At 36.1% G+C, this 18989-nt stretch overlaps 1 protein-coding gene across 6 annotated transcripts in view; it reads left to right on the top strand.

Moving 5' to 3' along the window:
* Positions 1-1884: 1884 nt before the first annotated feature.
* Positions 1885-18989, top strand: part of ZNF451 (zinc finger protein 451) — a 98026-nt gene continuing 80921 nt past the window's right edge. For 5 of the 6 annotated variants that reach the window (XM_074310610.1, XM_074310611.1, XM_074310609.1 and 2 more), the window contains exons 1-2: positions 1885-2079; positions 2796-2873. In XM_074310610.1, the coding sequence (XP_074166711.1) occupies positions 2035-2079; positions 2796-2873 (123 nt within the window). In that variant the 5' untranslated portion in view covers positions 1885-2034. Of the gene's footprint in view, positions 2080-2507; positions 2668-2795; positions 2874-18989 lie in introns of those variants that run through there. The other variant, XM_074310608.1, reaches the window with a different exon arrangement.

Raw genomic sequence — 18989 nt, 5'->3', positions numbered from 1 at the left:
GAAAAGGATTAATTTTTTTCAAGAGAATATGTTTTTGAATATTGGCGGCGGAAGCAAGATTTGGGGGCTGGGCTTCTGAAAAGATGACGTATCTTACTCTCTGCCTTGGTTGGTTGCCCCGCTTTCCTACACGTGGTTTTTGGAGGAAGGTAAACACAACCACATGGACCTACTGGAAGCCACACCCCCACGCAATGACACGTGATTTGTAGCGTGAAGTTGGAAAAACTACTGGAATCACGGGGTGCCTGAGCTTATGCTTATTGGCTACAGAGTCAGCGAATAAAAACTAGAAGGAAAACTATTGGACACAATTACAGCTATCCCACCCACCCCGCCAGGGAGTCATTCATTCTGTTGCTCCAGTGTGGAGTTTTGTGTTTGCAACCTGCTACTCCACGTGGGACAGAGTCAAGATTCATTTAGTTCATACATTTTTCAAGTGTTAGGACTGGAAAAGAAATAGTATTACCTATTTCAAAGTTTCTTTTCAATCTCCCTTCATCTCTATAATTATTCTTGGTCCAAGAGCTAAAGTGTTAAAAATGGCGAGAGGCTGGTTGGTGATTATCCTATCAAGTCAATTGTCTTAAATTCAATAGTCATTGGATGAGTTTACCTAGGGACACCTTCCTTGGCCTAGCCAAGGCTTGAGGAATATATTCTGTTCCCCATCCCCTTATATCTATATATATTACATGAATTATGGGAATGAACCAAAGTAGACTACAAATAGCCAGAAGACTGTCACGAGACGTCTAGGATTGGATACTACTGGGATTATTTGTCAGTTAATCCTGGATGTGGAGTAGAGAAAGCTTTGTAAGACTCTCGAATCCAAATAATCAGATCACTGGTTTATGGTGGACAAGATAGTCTATGTGATTTGGCTTTGTGTATAGCCACAGTTACTTTGAAAGTCCTGTAACCCTTTATTACCTATCTAATGACATCTCCTCATGATCTCCCTTCTTTCACCATCCCTGTCATAGAAATGCTTGGGCTATTGGCCACAGGAATCGAGAGTCCATCCATCTTTCCATTTGCCATATTTGAAGGGCAATCATTCCTGCAGAGTTTCTTGAGGGAACAGCATGGATCTGTGGACTGTTCCGCCAGTGCTGGTGGGGAAGAGGGATAGAAATGGGGGAAGAATGGAAAGGATGATAGCAAAAACCTCAGGACAGGGACAGTTCTATCCAGGCCACTTTTTACTAGGGGCAGGAAGGCCTAATATGGAAATCAGAAGAGGATATAGAGATATATGTATATTTCATATTTAGTTGCCTACTTCCAACCACGCTAGCCTTACTGAAAGAGGCCCAGTTTGTCCCCATACTATTAGCAGGTGGTAGGGTGGGGAGAATGGGTGGAGTGTAAGAAAAAGTGAGGATTCAAAGCGTTACAGCAAGGCCAAGCCGGGTGCTGCTGAGTGACAAGAGGAGAAAGAGCCTGTTCCTTTAAAGTAAATACAAAAACTCTAAAACTCCTCCCCACTCTGGGGCCCATTCCTCCACCTCCTCCTATATACACCCCTCCCACCAAGCATGCCCTGTCAGCGGCACTGACTACGCATGCTCCTTCGCGCTCCGCTCGCCGCTTCGTTTTGCCCGCCGCGGTCTTTCTTCCCCTTCTCCTCCGGCGCCCGCTTCAGACCTGGGGAGAACAACAAATCCCGGAACCCTGCGCGGTGGTCCGGAGTGGGGGCAGAAGCGGGCAGTTACGGGAGAGGAGAGGGATAAGGAGTTTTTTGGGGTTGGTTTCTTTCCGCCGCGGCGGCTGCAGGAGGCCAGGCAGCGCCTCGGCCTGACTACTTTTGAAGTGGGAGCTCCCGTTGCTTCCGTCCCTCCCCCCGTGTAGGCGGTCACGCGGGGGCGGGTCCCCGCTCGGTGGCGGCGGCGCGGAGAGGCGGGAAGGGACTGAGGAAGGAACGCGACCTCCGGCGGTGTGGGGTGCTCGAGTGGCGGCGGCGACAGCTGCAGCCGCTCTTGTAGTAGCATCAGGAACAGCGGCGGCGGAGACTGCAAGGGAAAGATGTCAGAGGAACAGCCGGAAAAAAAGGCAGAGCCGGGTTCCGAGGTGGGTGAGAGCCGCGAACCGATGACCGTGACCGCCCCAAGGCTGCCACCGCTCCGCCGAGAGGGCGGCGGGGGGCCGGGGGAGAGGGAGCGGGGTTCGGTTTCCTTCAGATGCAACCTCAGCCCTCGGTGGGGGCGGGGAGGAGGGGGTATAGTAGCCCGAGAGCCCGCTGCTGCTTAGCGTGGCGCGGCATGGAGTGCGATGGAAGGGGGCCTACCTGGTGCTAACTGGGCTGTTGCTTCAGCTACAATGGCTGGGGGGAGGGGGGTCCTAAGCCTTGACTGTCTTGCACCGAGTCCAGAGTTTTCTGCGGCTGTTAAGTGGCTCTGCTGCCCGCGGCTGCATTGTGAAGGAGGTGGCTACGAGCATTGTGAGATAGGGATGTTGCTCGGCGCTGCGCGCGCCTCTCCTTATTTGGGGAGATATTTGGAACCCTGTGACTTGGGCAACGGGGAAACCCACCTCACTTTCTTGTCTCGACCCCTTCATCGCACCCTCAGTCTCCATGAAAATATCGGGGCATGCCTCTGCCCTGCCTGTTCCTTAGTTTGATTTGCGTCCTAACATCGGGCTTCCCTGAGTACTCTAGTGGGTTTCCTCCCTTTGCTATTAGTTCCGGTTACTCCTCTGAACATCTTGTGGGAGTGAAAAAAAGTGGCGTGAAGAACTCCCTTGCTATAGAGTTAATAAAGAATGTTTTGGTTTGTGTTGTACAGATAATGGAATTATCTTCAACTGACTCTGAGACTGAGTCACCAAAGGAAGACCCTGAAGATGACATTCAGTTTGTTAGTGTAAGTAGCTATTGCATTCAGTTTCACCATAGTAACTGATGCCCTTAATCCATCGTTACACGGTAATATTAATAGCTAGCATTTGTTTGGGGTTTCAAAGCATTTTAAAGCAATAACTTTTGAGTCACAAACAGTTTAGTGAGGTTTGTATTAAACGTATTATCCCCAGGTGAGAACACTGAAGCATCAGAGAAGTTAATAAATGAGATTTGCTGCTTTGCAGCAGTTAAGAATTGCCAAATTCGGGAGTCTCAAATTTTTCTAACCCTAAGCCCAGCACCGTATAAAATCTATTTAGAGGTCATCTAAACCAGTTCTTCCAACTGAGGCTTAGAAACAATTTGTGACTTGTTCAGTATAACACATTTGAAAAACAAACCACCTCTTCTTCTGTATGTTGCCTGCCTTCTGTCCCTTGCTAGTTTTCCTACATCATAATGCCTCCCCAGTTGGGAGTTTTGCTGTTAAGCAACTTTACCTTGCTGAAAAAAAGCATGACAATTGAGAAACATAGAAATACCTAACAACCTAAAGTAAATATTACAAAATTCACATAGTGAAATTCACCAAATATCTGTTATCCATTTGCTTTTTGAAAGACACTACTAGATACTAGACATACAAACGATGAAGCCTAGTAGGTGCTCAAAAGTTTATCATTAAGATAATGGAGATAAAAAATAAACACAAATAAGTGAATGCAAAGTAGAATACATAAGGGCAAAGGAGAGAGCCAAAGAGCTATAAGGAATATGAGAATGATCACGTTTTAGGCAGAAGAGGGGGAAGGACTTCATGGAGGAAGTCGCAATCTGATTTTAGCCATGGGATTTGCAAGAGTGGGATTTTGGCAGCTAGAGGTGAAGGAAACAGAATAAGTAAAAGCCCAGAGATAGAAACAGAGGGCAGAATGAGAGTAATGGCCATAAAACTAGAAAGGTAGGTTTGAGAGAATTTATAGATGACCTTGAATACCAAGGACAGGAACTTATTTTATACTTATTTGAATTGGCAGTAGCATGGGTTTTCACTAAAGGTTTTTTGAAGAAAGGAATATACTGAGAGCAAGTTTGTGCATTAGATGATTGGGAGAGATGACAGATTGGAGATAGGAAGACCAGATAATGAAATATTTTCTTTATAATAGTTCCAAGTTGAAGAGAGGTAATGAAGATCCGAGTTGGTTGATCTTAGGTGGCTGCAATGGGAATTGACAAGAGAATAATAATTGAATATTGCAGAGGTTAAAAAAAAGACATAGGTCTTTGTAACAGTTTGGATATGAGGGGGAGGAAAAATTCAAAAATAACTTGGAGATGACGCATCTAAGTGACCCAAAAGGTTGATAGTACCATCAATAGAGAACAAAAGTAAAAGAAATATTGTAGTAGAGGGACTGGGAGATTTTGGGAATGTGATTTGGCGTATTCAGTTTCAGGATCTTTAACTGATTTGATATGTTTTAGGCTTAGTTAAGTGTTAGTGATCTCTTAAGTGCGGGACTGAAAAGAGTAGTATAGAAATAGGCAAACAGAAGGTGGTATGGCTAAATAGAAAGCACACCCAAATCCCACCAAAGCTCAGTTTATATTAGAATCATTCTAATATAAATGTAGGGACAAATTCTCCTAATAGTCAATAATCTTATCTATCAAGTATGTTCATTTATATTGAATATATTTTAGACAATATTACAATCCAAAGTGGATGATAAAGTTTTGGTGCTTGAAAATAAAATCATTATCATATAATGGAGTGAACGCACCATTTGGATTTATAAGCTCTAAATTCAAGCTAAAGTTCTGCCACCTATTAAGTTATAAGACTCAGTCTTTGTGCTTAGGTTCTTTATGCAAAATAGGGATGTTGATACTTATATTATCTACTTCTCAAGTTGTAAGGAAAACTATGCTAATGTGACTGTTACTATATTAAATCCTTAGCCATACAGAACAGCCTAATTTTTTAAGGGTTCCAGATGGCTAAGGTTTTATGGTAACTCTTGATTTTCATCTCCTATCTTATTTATCTTGGTTGGCACTAGTTAAAGTCTTCTAAGGTCTGATTATGAAACTTTCAGGCCACTATCTAGACACATTGTTATTCAGGTAATTTAGTAAGATTGTAAAGTCTTCACTAAAACAAGCTTTTTTTTTCCCCCTACTAATTAAGAGATAGGATGGATATTCTGTGCTAATACTTGAAAGCATTGTAAATTGTGTTTGATACTGTGGGAAAAACATTAGATTTGTAGTTTAGGGCCCTGGATTTGAATTGCAACTCTGCTAGTTTACAATCTGCACCATTTGTCACCCTCTCTGGGTTTCAGTTTCTCATCTGTATAAACAGTGGTTTGGACCAGCTAACCTCCAAGAACTTCTGCAGACAAATTTTATGCTTTTACTATGAATGATTAGAAGAGACAGGAATAACCAAATATTAAACATAATATGTACAAATTTGCTTAAATAATCCTGAGAGACAAGTATAACTTTTGAATAGGGTAGTGTAGAGGAGTTAATATTTTTAGATTGTGTTCTTACAGGGTGGTAACTTTTTAAAAAACAAGTGGTTATTATATCATAATTCCTTTTTAACACAGGTGAGCAAGAATGCTTACCAGAGTATACGTCTAATCTGATCACAGCATCTTTTATTCTTAGCCTTGGTTTTGAGCAATGGAGGAAAAAAATAAAGCCCTAGAACTCAGACACTTTCTAGCTGTGACTCTGGGCAAATCACTTTTGCCTCAGTTCTTCATCTGTAAAATGAACTGGAGAAGGAAATGGCAAACCATTCTAATATTTTTGCCAAGAAAACCCCAAAATGGGGGTCACAGACAAAATTATTCAACTACAACAATAAGGTAAGAACCTAAAAAAACCCAAAACATTCATATTAACAGATGAATTAAACAAACTTGAGAAGTTGTAAATTTATCTGATCTATATCTATATCATAAATCAAGTATTAGTAAACATTTATTATGAAAACAAAATAGTCCTCAACCCTCTAGGAGCTTACGTTCTGAGGTGGAAGGAAGTAACATATAAAGGGGAGCTTGTTGTGGATGTGAGGCTTTTGATGAGAAGCTGTAAAAGGGAGTTCAGAGAGTTCATTAGGGAATGAATTCATTGTGGCTAAGGCCCCTTATTAGAAGGTGGCCCAGCTAAAGACACCAAGGCTCCACCTTGTTGGGATCTTAAGCTGGTAGTTTTTTAAGTCACAAATGTTTTGAATATATTTATCTCCCAAATTACTTTGACTAAGATTAGGTATAATATGGTTGTTTACATTTCCATTCCAGAAAGCATAAAAATTAGGCGGTTTGATGGAAGTCTGGATGTTATTTTCAAATGACTAGCATTTAGCCTTTCGACTGTTTTGTCTTGATACATATTGCTATTTTCTACTATAGTTTGGAATGAATTTTATGAAGTTGTAGGCATACAGTCAAGGAGATTTTATATATATAGAGAGAGGCTGTTTTAAGAACAACTTAAAGGACATAATGTATCTGGGATTTTATCTATATATTTCTATCTATTTATTTATTTTGGGATCTTGGTTTTCAGGGAGTCTGAAGATTTCTTAAATATAATTTCCTTGACCTATTTTCTAGGTCCATCATTTTTAGTAGTAGATACTTTGTATTTTCTTCTATTTTTTCACTCTTCTGCTTTCTATTGTGAAATCAGTGGTGTTTTTTGTTTTTTTATTTTTTCACTCTTCTGCTTTCTATTGTGAAATCAGTGGGTTTTTGTTTTTTGGTTTTTTAAGTTCATTTTAATTTTCAGGTAGTCTTAACACTTGAGTAAAATTCTATTCTAAATTATTCTCCTGATTCTTTTTTTCCAGAGCTTTCTAGTATTACTTATAATTTCATCTTTTCTTCTACCAGGTATTCTTTAATAGTCCTTATTTCCAAGCCATTTTCCCCTCTAAGCCTCTGCTTTGTCATTTTTATGGACTTAGTCTTTTCCAAGTTTGTTTCTTAGATGAATCTAGGCTAGGTTTTTCCCTTAGTAATATTTTGTGTCTTTTATTTAATTGCAGCTTGGGAACTTTGGGCCAGTGCTAGGTACTTCTTGCATTCCTTATTTGAGTTAGACACCTTAAATTTTTGCTGCTGGCTTCAACTTTTTCTGGTATATTTTCCTTATAGATCCCTGAGAGTTTCTAATTTTCTTGCAATGTCCATTTCAGAGGCTTCTGTCTCTGTTGTTAGTTTCTTGCCTTGTTGCCTCAGCTTTTCATCTTGTACATATTTTCTTCAAGTTTTCTTGTCTTCTGTGTGGAGAGGTTTCAGGTGCTCCTAAATTCTCTGATCAGCCAGGAAGTACCTCTCTTGCACTGGAGCCTTTTGTGCAGTAATGAACGGAATAAAAGTGCTTACTGTAGTTTCTGTTGGATTTTTTTATTGTTATTTAGTCTTTTGATTTTTTTTAAAGAAGATCTTTTCTGGAGTACATATATGAGACCTCTGCAACCGGTCACATGACCATTGTAATTGAAAATGAAAATTTATGGAGGTCAGCTTGAGGAAACCTAGAGTCTTTACAGTTGCTGGCTTTAAGTACTCTTTGACTATTTTGTTTGTTTTTAAGAAAAAAGTTTTGATTGGAAATTTTAGATTATGTGCACAAAAGTGTATATATAACATTTGATTTTCTGTATTTTCCTTTACCTTCATACTCTTAAAGACTCACAAATGGCCTTACCATCAGTGTATTACAGTGGATTTTGAGACAGTGGGTCTTGATTTGAATATTTATTGAATGACCCTCTTAGGGAAGTCATTTTAATTTTTCTGGAATTTGGTTTTTGTATGAAAAATGAGGTTGTTCTTTAATAAGATTTCATATTTTAGATCCTATAATTCCCTCAAGACATTTTCTGATTAATATATTGATAATTTCCCCAAATTGTTGAAGTAGTAATAAGCTGCATTGATATGGCATCTTTTCTCAAGAGGTTCTAATCTAGCTTATTTCATTGAAAGTTTAGAAAACATGAGGAAAATCTCTTTTAATAATCTACATAATGTGTTTCTTAACTCTAACTTGAGCCCTCTATATATGCAGTGAAATAAAAATATTGATTTGTTACTTAAATGATACAAGGATTTTTAATAAAAATGTTTGATTGTAAAGTATTTTTAAATCAAAAAAACATTAAATACTTAACTTTGTACCAGATAATGTACTAGACATTGAGGGCACAAATAAAAAATAATAGTTCCTGCCTATGAGTAATTTACAAAACCATATTCCATTATTTTGGAAACACAATGCCCAGAACATATGATAAATAATAGTTTATGAAGAGGAGGCAGTACCTACTTTTTAGGGACATGTGACAGACAATTGCTCCCATTTAAAGATGACTCTTTAAGCAAGCCTAAAAAAATTTTCCCCTGTTTTTAAAAAATATCTTTACTCAATAGCACATTGCTCTTCTTCTATATAGGAATTGTCTACTTTTGTGATCTCTGTAATGAAGATTGATTTTATACTTTTTATGACTTGTCTCAGGCCTTACTGAGAGGAGATTACTTATTAATATTCATTGTGATATCTAGTACTAGTATACTTTGCTTTATAAAATATCGTCCTAAACAATTTTGTGCTGGATCTTAGTTTCTCTCCAGTCCTTTAATCTTTTCTATCAATTGGTTCTGTTTCTGTTGCTTTCAAATATGTCCAACTCTCCAGTATCTTAAAACAACAACAAAAACCCTTCACTTAAACTGTCATCCCCTCAATGTACTCTATAGTTATTTCCCTTTCTCAGCTAAACTCCATGAAACAGTACAATTAAGTAATATTTATAGTCTTTATTTGCATTTATAAATTTTCGTAAGTCATTAATATCTCATTCTTCCAAAATTCTGTGTTAACTCCTTTGGTCTAGATTTGTGTAGTTATGAATTACAAGTACTTTATAGTCAGTTTTCAGTTTTGTGTTTCTTTCATTAAATGATCAGTGTATTTTCTTTTTCACTTTGCTTCTTAATCTAATATGTTTAGGTATTTTCTTTTCATGATTACTTAAAATAAAATGCCTGTTGATTTTGCCCCCCTTTGGTTGTAGCATTCAGGTAATCCAATGAATTTTTTTTTTTTTTTTTAATTCTCAACTTGATCTATTTCCCAGGTCAAAAATTATCTACCCTAAAAATGCCATTCACCTTCAGATAGAGAACTAATTGAAGTATATATTTTTCCTCTTCATTTTTCCCCTACAATATTTGATTAATGTTTTGCATAATTTCATATTATGAGGGGTATTCTATTTCTTGCCTTCTCAATATATGAGGTAGGAAAAAGAAGAGAGAGAATTTGGGACCTGAAAATAAAAATTTAAAAGAAAAAAATATTATCTATCTTACATTTTCTTCAATTTTTTTCAATCTTTTGAATTTCAAAAATGCTTTTTCTTAGCCTATGGAGTCAGTACTTCTTTTTGGCTTCTTCTGATTTTCAGGCACTTTGTTACTTTGCTAAGTATATTTCTTGTTCCTAACAGTTAATTAATTCTCTTTCCAGTTAATTCTTTGGAAGCTCTCATTTCTTTTTCAGTTTTTTTTCCTCCTGCTCTTTAATTTATTATAATCATTAAAAAAAATTTAAAGCACTCTTCATTTTCATTGTTTTTGTTTGTAAGTTGTTTACATTAGCACTGTAATGGGCATCCTTGGTGTCTTTTTAAATTTTCTCATTTTCCCAGTTTTTCTCATGATTTAAGACTTGGTGTTTGGTTAGGTTCAATGCATAGTTCTGATGAGGTTATAATGGTCTTAACTTCATCCTGGCCTGTCTTATCTGAAGTTGTTGCTACTGTAGAGTTAACAAACACTCTACAACTTTCTATTGCTGAAGTCTTCCTCTGAGTTTGGTTTAGAGGGATATCACCATGGATTCTTTCTGTTTCCCAGATTTTGCTTCAGGTTCCCCTGCTTGATATTAACAGCCCTTTGGGAAGATTGTGTCTAGTTTAAATGTCATGAAAAATCCTTTTCCCCACAATTTTTGTTCTTAATACTTGCCTATGGGTTTAATTTGTGATCTTATGCTGGAAGGATTCCATTGGTTTCTCCTTGAATTTTTCTATTCAGACTGATGATTCTTTGAAATCATCCTCGTATTATTAGTTGAGACATCTAGCTACATTGTTTCTTTTGATTCTAATATTTTGGCTGATCTCCTAGAGCAAGAAAAATTGAACGAAACGATTTTTAATTCAGTTAAGAGTGTCTAGCTCTTTCCTAAGTACTTATGATAATCCAGGAAAAATACAAAATTGGATGTTTTTAAGGCATTTATAGATTGACTAAGGAGATAAGAGATGGCACTAATTCTGGGAAACAATTGATAGTTTAAAACAATATTGAATCTGAAAATCTCTGAATTTTAACAAAATCTTGGGACTTTTCATTTTGGAGTTTCAGGAAGTAATTAGTGGATTCTTTCTATTTGTACTTTATCCTTTGATTCAAAAAGATCTGAGCTTTTTTTTTTTTTAATTTCTTAATTTAATGTCTAGACATTTTTTTTGTTATGACATTAATATTCCCTAAAGATTCTTTTAATTTTTGATTTGTTCAGTTTTTAATTGTAAGATATCTTTCATCTCCCTTCCTCCCCAATCTTTTGCCTTTGTTTTTAACATTTCTTGGCTCAGTAATCTTTCATTTGGTTTGTTCTAATTTTTAAGGAGTTTATTGCTTGGATAAGGTTTCATACTATGCCAAGCTTTTAATTCCTTTCCAATTCTTTCTTCCATCACTCTCATTTCTTTTCCAATTTTTTTTTTTTACAAGAGCTTTCATTTAATTTATTAAAAAGATTAAAATATTTTAAAAACTCTTTTTATTTTAAAAACTCTTTTTAGCTTACTTGAGTTTGTGCCCAAGCTGTGTTTTCCTTTTAGGTTTTGTTTACAGATAACATTTTGGAATTATTTTCTTCTCCTGTGTTTGTATCTTGAGTTTCCCTGCCACCATAATAATTTTTTTTTTCTTTTCTCCTGAGGCTGGGGTTAAGTGACTTGCCCAGGGTCACACAGCTAGGAAGTGTTGTGTCTGAGACCAGACCCGAACTCGGGTCCTCCTGAATTCAAGGCTGGTGCTCTATCCACTGCGCCACCTAGCTGCCCCAATAACTCTTTATTATGGTGGAATCTCTTTTTTGTTTGCTTGATCATCTAGTTTACTTCCTGATTTTGATTTGATGGTAGTGCTGGGTTTTGTCACACTTCTAGTGGAAAAGTCTGAGTTGATCCTGCTTGATACTTTCTTGGAGCATTGAATATGGTGTTATTCCAAGATCTTAGGAATAGATTGGGGAACTTGAAAGCAAATTCAATGTCCTTGAGGGGAGGGAGGTATTGATCCAGCATAAGGTCTAATTGTTATCTTTCTGTTCTGAACTCTGCAAGTTCCTGACTTGGGTTCTGATTACAACATTAATAGGTTGTTGCTGAACTAAATCTATCTGACAGCTGGGAAGTTCTTATGGTTCAGTGTGACAGAGTTGCAGATTCCGCTTGATATCTGGGATTCTGTCTTTATCATTCCACTTGGACAGGCTAGATGCTGAAACAGATCCCATTTTGCTTCCATGGAATCTGAGGCATGCCATTCTTCTTTTGGGCAGATGTTAAATCAAATTTTATTTATTTATTTTAAAATATTTTCCAATTATATAAAAATATTTTAACATTAATTTAAATTTTTTGAGTTTAAAATTCTTCCCTTCCCTACTGCTTAAAATATCATTTATACATGTGAAATCATGAAAAACATTTCCATATTAGCCCTGTACCCCCCCCCCAAAAAAAAGCACATAAAATCTAACCAAAAAAAAGCATACTTTTTTCACTTTAAATATATACGCAAGAGTTCATCATTTATCTCTATAGACTGCATTTTTCATCACAAGTCTTTTGGAATTGTCTTGGATTATTGTCTTGATTAGAGCGAAGTCTTTCACTCACTTCACTTTACATCAGTTTATATGTCTTCCCAAGTTTTTCTGAAATCATCCTGCTTTTCATTTCTTATAGCACAATAGTATTCTCTCATAATCATATGCCACAACTTGTTCAGCCACATCCTACATTAATCCCTTCAATGTCCAATTCTTTGCCATCACAAAAAGAATGTTTTTGTATAAACAAATCTTTTCATCTGTTCTTTGATCTGTTTGAGATACAGACCTAAAAGAGATATTTATTGATTAAAAAAAGGTTATGTACTGTTGTGCATACATGTACAAGTCCTTGGGGCATAGTCCCAAATTGTTCTTCAGAATGGTTGGAATAGTTCACAATTTCACCAACAGGGGCAGCTGTAACTATTAAGAAAGCTTTCTCTAATATCATGTCTAATTTTGCCTTTTCATAACTTCCACTTATTCCTGGTTCTACTTTCTGGGACTCATAAAAAGAAGTCAAAATCTTCTTCCATTTGACAGCCCTTCAAAATCTTGAAGATCATTTTGCTAGGCTGAACAATCCCAGGTCCATAAATGGATAATCATATGATATCAACTCAAGGCAGAGAACAATATGTTGAATTGAAAGTCTCAGGGTACTCATACTCAATATATCCAAATCATAACTCATTTTTTTCTCCCAGATCCTCTTTTCTTTCCAGTTACTTTCTAGGACACACCATTCTTCTAGTCACTCAAGCTCAACCTTGGTTATGTTTTGTACTATTCATATCTAATTTATCTAAGTTATTCTCTAATCTTGTTTCTATAAACATCACAGCTTCTATCATGGTGGAAGCTTGATGGTTCCGTGGAAAGAGCACTAAGCCGGATTCAGAAGTCCTATCTGATTCAGTTTCTTCAACTGTAGAATGGGGATAATAAAAGCACCTGCCTCCCAGAATTGTTGTGAGGGTCAAATGACATAATATTGACAGAATGCTTAAAGGCTCAGTGCTCTGGCATGTAATAGGCACTTAGTTTAATTTTTTAAATTAAAAAAAATTTTTTTTTTGTCAAACAATAGAGTATTTTTTAATTTTGTTTTTTATTAATTTTTATAATTATCACATTTTCTTTGACAGTACATATGCATAGGTAATTTTTTTTTTTTTTTAACAACATTATCCCTTGTACTCCCTTCTGTTCTGAGTTTTTCCCCTCCTTCCCTCCACCCTCTCCCCTAGATGGCAGGCATTCCCATACATATTAAATATCTTATAGTATATCCTAGATATAATATATATGTGCAGAACCGAATTTTGTTGTTGTTGCAAAGGAAGGATTGTATTCGGAAGGTAAAAATAATCTGGGAAGAAAAACAAACAAAAAAATGCTCACCTTTTACACTCATTTCCCAGTGTTCTTTTTCTGGGTGTAGCTGATTCTGTCCATCATTGATCAATTGGAATTGGATTAGCTCTTCTCTATGTTGAAGATATCCACTTCCATCAGAATACATCTTCATACAGTATCATTGTTGAAGTGTATAATGATCTCCTAGTTCTGCTCGTTTCACTCAGCATCAGTTGATGTAAGTCTCTCCAAGCCTCTCTGTATTCCTCCTGTTGGTCATTTCTTACAGAACAATAATATTCCATAACATTCATATATCATAATTTACCCAACCATTCTCCAATTGATGGACATCCATTCAATTTCCAGTTTCTAGCCACTGTGAAAAGGGCTGCCACAAACATTTTGGCACATACAGGTCCCTTTCCCTAGGCACTTAGTTTAAATGCTTGTTATCTCTCCCCCTACCTCCATTTCTTCTCACTGTGTTCTTTTCTGCCCACTCATACAACCACCATTATTCTTATATAGGCTCTCACCATTGCTTGCCTGAAATTTTATAATAGTCTTGCCTCCAATTCATACTTTACTAAACTGCCAAAGCCATGTCGTAGAACACTGCTTCCTCTTACCCCCTCGCTCAACACATACACAATTTTCAGTAGATCTCTTTTATCTCCAGGATAAAATATAAAATGCTCTTGACATTTAAGTCCCTTTATAACTTTGCCCTTTCCTATCTTTTCAGTCTTCTTATACCTCATTCCTTTCCCACAATGATCCTACTTTGACCCACCCACAATGGCCTACTTGCTGTTCCTTCAATATAATAGTTATCTTCTATTTCAATACCTTTTCATTTATTGTCTCTTGTTCCTGGAATGCTCTTTCTTACCATCTTTTTTCTAGATTCATTATTGACTTCTTTCAAGACTTAGCTCAGTGCCCACCTTGTGCAGGAGCTATTTCCCATCTACCTTCTACTGAAAGTGTCTTTTTTCTGAGATTACTCTTCATCTCTTTGGTAGATATCTTGTATGTTTATAATAACTTTCATATTGTCTCTACTACTAGACTCTGAATTCCTTGATTTGCTCCTAAGTTTTTGCCTTTTTTTATATTTCCAACACTTAATCCTGTGCTTGGCACACAGTAAATGCTTAATAAATGCTTGCTAATTATCTCTTTATTCCTGGAAATTATAACTCTCTCTGCCATATCAACTCGCTTACTCATTGAACTTTTTAAAAGTTCACTAAAACTTGTAGAACTTTTGTAGATAAAATGTTGCTTGCTTTTCCCTGTACCTTGCACTTGTGAGGTTGATTTTTAAATGCAATTTTAAAATTTTACATTTATCCCTTTTGATTTTTATTATATTTTATTCAGTACATGTTCCAGCCTTTTAATGTCATTTTGGATCCTAACTCTCATCCAATGTGTCAGTTATCCCTCTCAGCTTTGTCATCTACCATAAACTGGATAAGGATGATATTTGTCTTTTCCCTAGTATAGATAAAAATATTAAAATGCAATAGGACAAATAATATATTCCTTAGTCACACCATATTTTACACATATATTTTTAATAAAATCTATGTTTTTAATTTATTTAATTTATTAAATTAAAGTGGATTCACAGGCAATCCATAATTTTCTCTTTTCTATCATTGGAATTGTTTCCTTTGTATCTTTAGAATATAATCCTTGAGAAGTTTCCAATCCCTTTTGGATTGACATTCTTAGCCTATGTTAGTCCTTGGGAGCTTGCAGATCTCTGTAACTTTTTAGAATCTATTTTTCCTAAATATCCCTCTTTTTTTTGTTTTTGTTTTTGTTTTTGTTTTTGTTTTTTTGTTTGAGGCTGGGGTTAAGTGACTTGCCCAGGGTCACGCAGCTAGGAAGTGTTAAGTGTCTGAGACCAGATTTGAATTCGGGTCCTCCTGAATTCAGGGCTAGTGCTCTATCCACTGTGCCACCTAGCTGCCCCCTATTTTTCCTAAATCTAAAGTGCGTGTCACATAAATCCTCCATCACAAACCCCAGCACAGAGTGGTCACTTTCCCCCAAGAGCCCATCAGATTTTCCACTGTAACAACTGGTTTCTTCCCTGTTGGTGAGCATCAGATACAGTTCAGAATTTTGAAGGATTGATTTCTCTGCCTTTAGCAGGATAATAATATGTCACAAAGTTACAAGAAATTTTGCTTTTAGCAAAGAGGGGAATGCCATAAGATAGCTAAATTCTGTTTCTCTAATAGAGACATGATTCCTTATCTTTATTTGGTCCTGAATATGCTCTGGTGATGAAATCTTTTCTTTTTCTCTCATCATTGCTCTTTGCCTAAATGCTTTCCTACCATGCTTTGCTGTTTTGGTTCTTGGTTTTCATCAGGAGTCTATTTAGGTACCCCCAGACCCTATTTTACTTTTCCTATTTTTTCTTAATAAGGTGTATCTCTGTTCCTACAAATACTCTGAATTTGCCTTCTTTAGTTAAACTACTTTTTTATTCCTTTTGCTTGTTGCCTGAACTTTGGGCATTTGGGCATGACATTTGAAGCTATGGGCTTTGCTATTGACTTCTTTCTTGGATTTTGTCTCCTTTGTACTTTTAGGTATTTTAACCCAGATTTCTTTCATTGTAACTTACTTAGTTGATAAAGATGTACAATTCTCTTTCTCTGTCCTTTTATTGATTTTTTTAAAATTTGATTTTTTGTTTTTTTCTCAATTAGATGTAAATAAAATCTTAATGTTCATTTAAAAAAAAAGGTTTTGTGTTCCTCATTATTTGACAAAAAGTGATAGGAAAATTGAAAAATAGTACAGCAGAAACTAGGCATTGACCAACATCTACCACCCTATATACCAAAATAAAGTCAAAATGAGTTCATGATTTAGACATGAAGGATTATAGTATAAGAGATCAAGTGATAATTTACCTCTCAGATCTGTGGCAAAGGAAGAAATTTATGACCAAAGAGAACATTATGAAATGCAAAATGGATAATTTTGATTATATTAAATTAAAAAGGTTTTGTACAACCAAACCAATGCAGTCAAGATTAGAAGGGAAGCAGAAAACTGGGGGAAATTTTTTACATCAAAGGGTTCTTATAAAGGCTTCATTTCTAAACTACCTATAGAAAGAATTATCTCAAATTTATAAAGAATACAAGCCATTCTCTAATTTTTAAAAAAATTTTATTTATAATTTTTTGACATATATGCATGAGTAATTTTTTTTTATAATATTATCCCTTGTATTCATTTTTCCAAATTTTCCCTTCCCTCCCTCTACTCCCTCCCCTTGATGACAGGCAATCCCATACATTTTACGTGTGTTACAGTATAACCTAGATACAATATATGTGTGTAAATCCCATTTTCTTGTTGCATGTTAAGTATTTGATTCCGAAGGTATAAGTAACCTGGATAGATAGACAGTAGTTCTAACAGTTTACATTCACTTCCCAGTGTTCCTTCTCTGGGTGTAGTTGTTTCTGTCCATTATTGATCAACTGGAAGTGAGTTGGATCTTCTTAATGTTGAAGATAACCACTTCCATCAGAATACGTCTTCATACAGCATTGTTGTTGAAATGTACAGTGGTCTTCTGGTTCTATTCATTTCACTCAGCATCAGTTGATGTAAGTCTCTCCAAGCCTCTCTGTATTCCTCCTGCTGGTCATTTCTTACAGAGCAATAATATTCCATAACCTTCATATACCATAATTTACCCAACCATTCTCCAATTGATGGACATCCATTCATCTTCTAGTTTCTAGCCACTACGAAAAGAGCTGCCACAAACATTTTGGCACATACAGGTCCCTTTCCCCTCCTCAGTATTTCTTTGGGATATAAGCCCAATAGCAGCAATGCTGGATCAAAGGGTATGCACAGTTTGATAACTTTTTGGGCATAGTTCCAAATTGCTCTCCAGAATGGTTGGATTCTTTCACAACTCCACCAACAATGTATTAATGTCCCAGTTTTCCCACATCCCCTCCAACATTCATCATTATTTGTTCCTGTCATCTTAGCCAATCTGACAGGTGTGTAGTGGTATCTTAGAGTTGTCTTAATTTGCATTTCTCTGATCAGTCGTGATTTGGAACACTCTTTCATATGAGTAAGCCATTCTCTAATTGATAAATGATCAAAAGATACAAACAGAAAATTTTCAGATGAAGCAATTAAAACTATTTCTGGTCATAAGAAAAAAATGCTCTAACTCACTATTAGAGAAATGCAAATTAAGATAATTCTGAGGTACCATTATACACCTCACAGATTGGCTAAGATGACAGGAAAAGATGATAATAAATGTTTGGAGGGGTTTGGGAAAACTGGGACACTAGTACATTAATAATAGAGTTGTGAACTGATCCATTCATTCTGGAGAGCAATTTAGAACTATGCCCAAAGGGCTATATCCTTTAATATATTCTTTACATGTATATTCTGTGATCCAGCAGTATCTCTATTGGGTCTGTATCCTAAGGAAATCATTAAAAAAAAGAAAAGGATTCACATGAGCAAAAATGTTTGTAGCAGCCCTTTTTGTAGTGGCAAGAAACTGGAAACAGTGGATGCCCATCATTTGGAGAATGACTGAATAAATTATGGTATATGTATGTTATGGTTTATTATTGTTCTATAAGAAACAATCAGCAGGATGATTTCAGAAAGGCCTGGAGAGAGTTACATGCTGAGTGAAATAAACCAAGAAAACATTGTACATGACTGTTAGGATTCTTACAAGGTGCTAAATCACTGGAATGATAGACACAATTATCTAATTTAGCATGGTTCAGTATGATTGATTTGATCCTGCAAGGAGATGTTATGGGCCAGAACTTGAAACAAGGTGATTAATTCACATCTTTAAAGGAGTTTACAACTTTAAAGGAGTTCACAGCATTAAGAAAGCATAAATAAGGAGGAGTTCGAAAGCTCATTCTGGGACTTTGGGAGATTCACAACTAGGATTGACATCTGGGAGATTCACAAGCCCAAAGCAACCCCTAATCCCATTCTGAGAGGTGGAGTCAAGATTGATTCCAACTTCCATCTTTGTGCTGGCTGGAGACATTTGGACAAGAGCTCTCCGGATCCAAGGAGAGAGATAGGCCTCTAAGAAAGCTAACTGGACCCAGGAAAAGATTCAGGATTTTGAAGGACACAATAAAGGATCTGGACTTTAACTCCTGGCTGCATTTGGAGTGATTATTCTGAACTGAAACTAAGGCTGCCTCCAGAAGCTCCCCAAGAAATCTGCTCACAGAGAATGATTATAATATAGAAAAGAGAACATTATATTCATTTTATATTTATATATATATATATATATATATATATATATATATATATATATATATATATATATATATATATATATATATATATATATATATATATATATATATATATATATATATATATATATATATACACACACACACACATATAAAAGCTTATGTGATGATCAAATATGATGGACATATTTTTTCATTCTTTTCAACAATGAGATGATTTAGGCCATTTCTAATGGACTTGTGTTAGAGAAAGCCATCTCTATCCAGAAAGCAGCCTATGGGAACTGAATATGGATCACAACATAATGTTTTTACCTTTTTTATTGTTTGTTTGGTTTTTTGTTGCTTTTCTTATTTTTTTCCTTGTTGATCTGATTTTTCTTGTGCTGCCTGGTAAGTGTGGAAATATATATAGAAGAATTGCACATGTTTAACATATATTGGATTGCTTCCTGTCTAAAGGAGGAGACAGGGTTTTGCAAGAGTGAATTTTGAAAACT

The sequence above is a fragment of the Sminthopsis crassicaudata genome, chromosome 4 (genome assembly GCF_048593235.1).
Source record: "Sminthopsis crassicaudata isolate SCR6 chromosome 4, ASM4859323v1, whole genome shotgun sequence".
NCBI classification, from domain to species: domain Eukaryota; kingdom Metazoa; phylum Chordata; class Mammalia; order Dasyuromorphia; family Dasyuridae; genus Sminthopsis; species Sminthopsis crassicaudata.
This window is presented reverse-complemented; position numbering and strand designations above follow the sequence as displayed.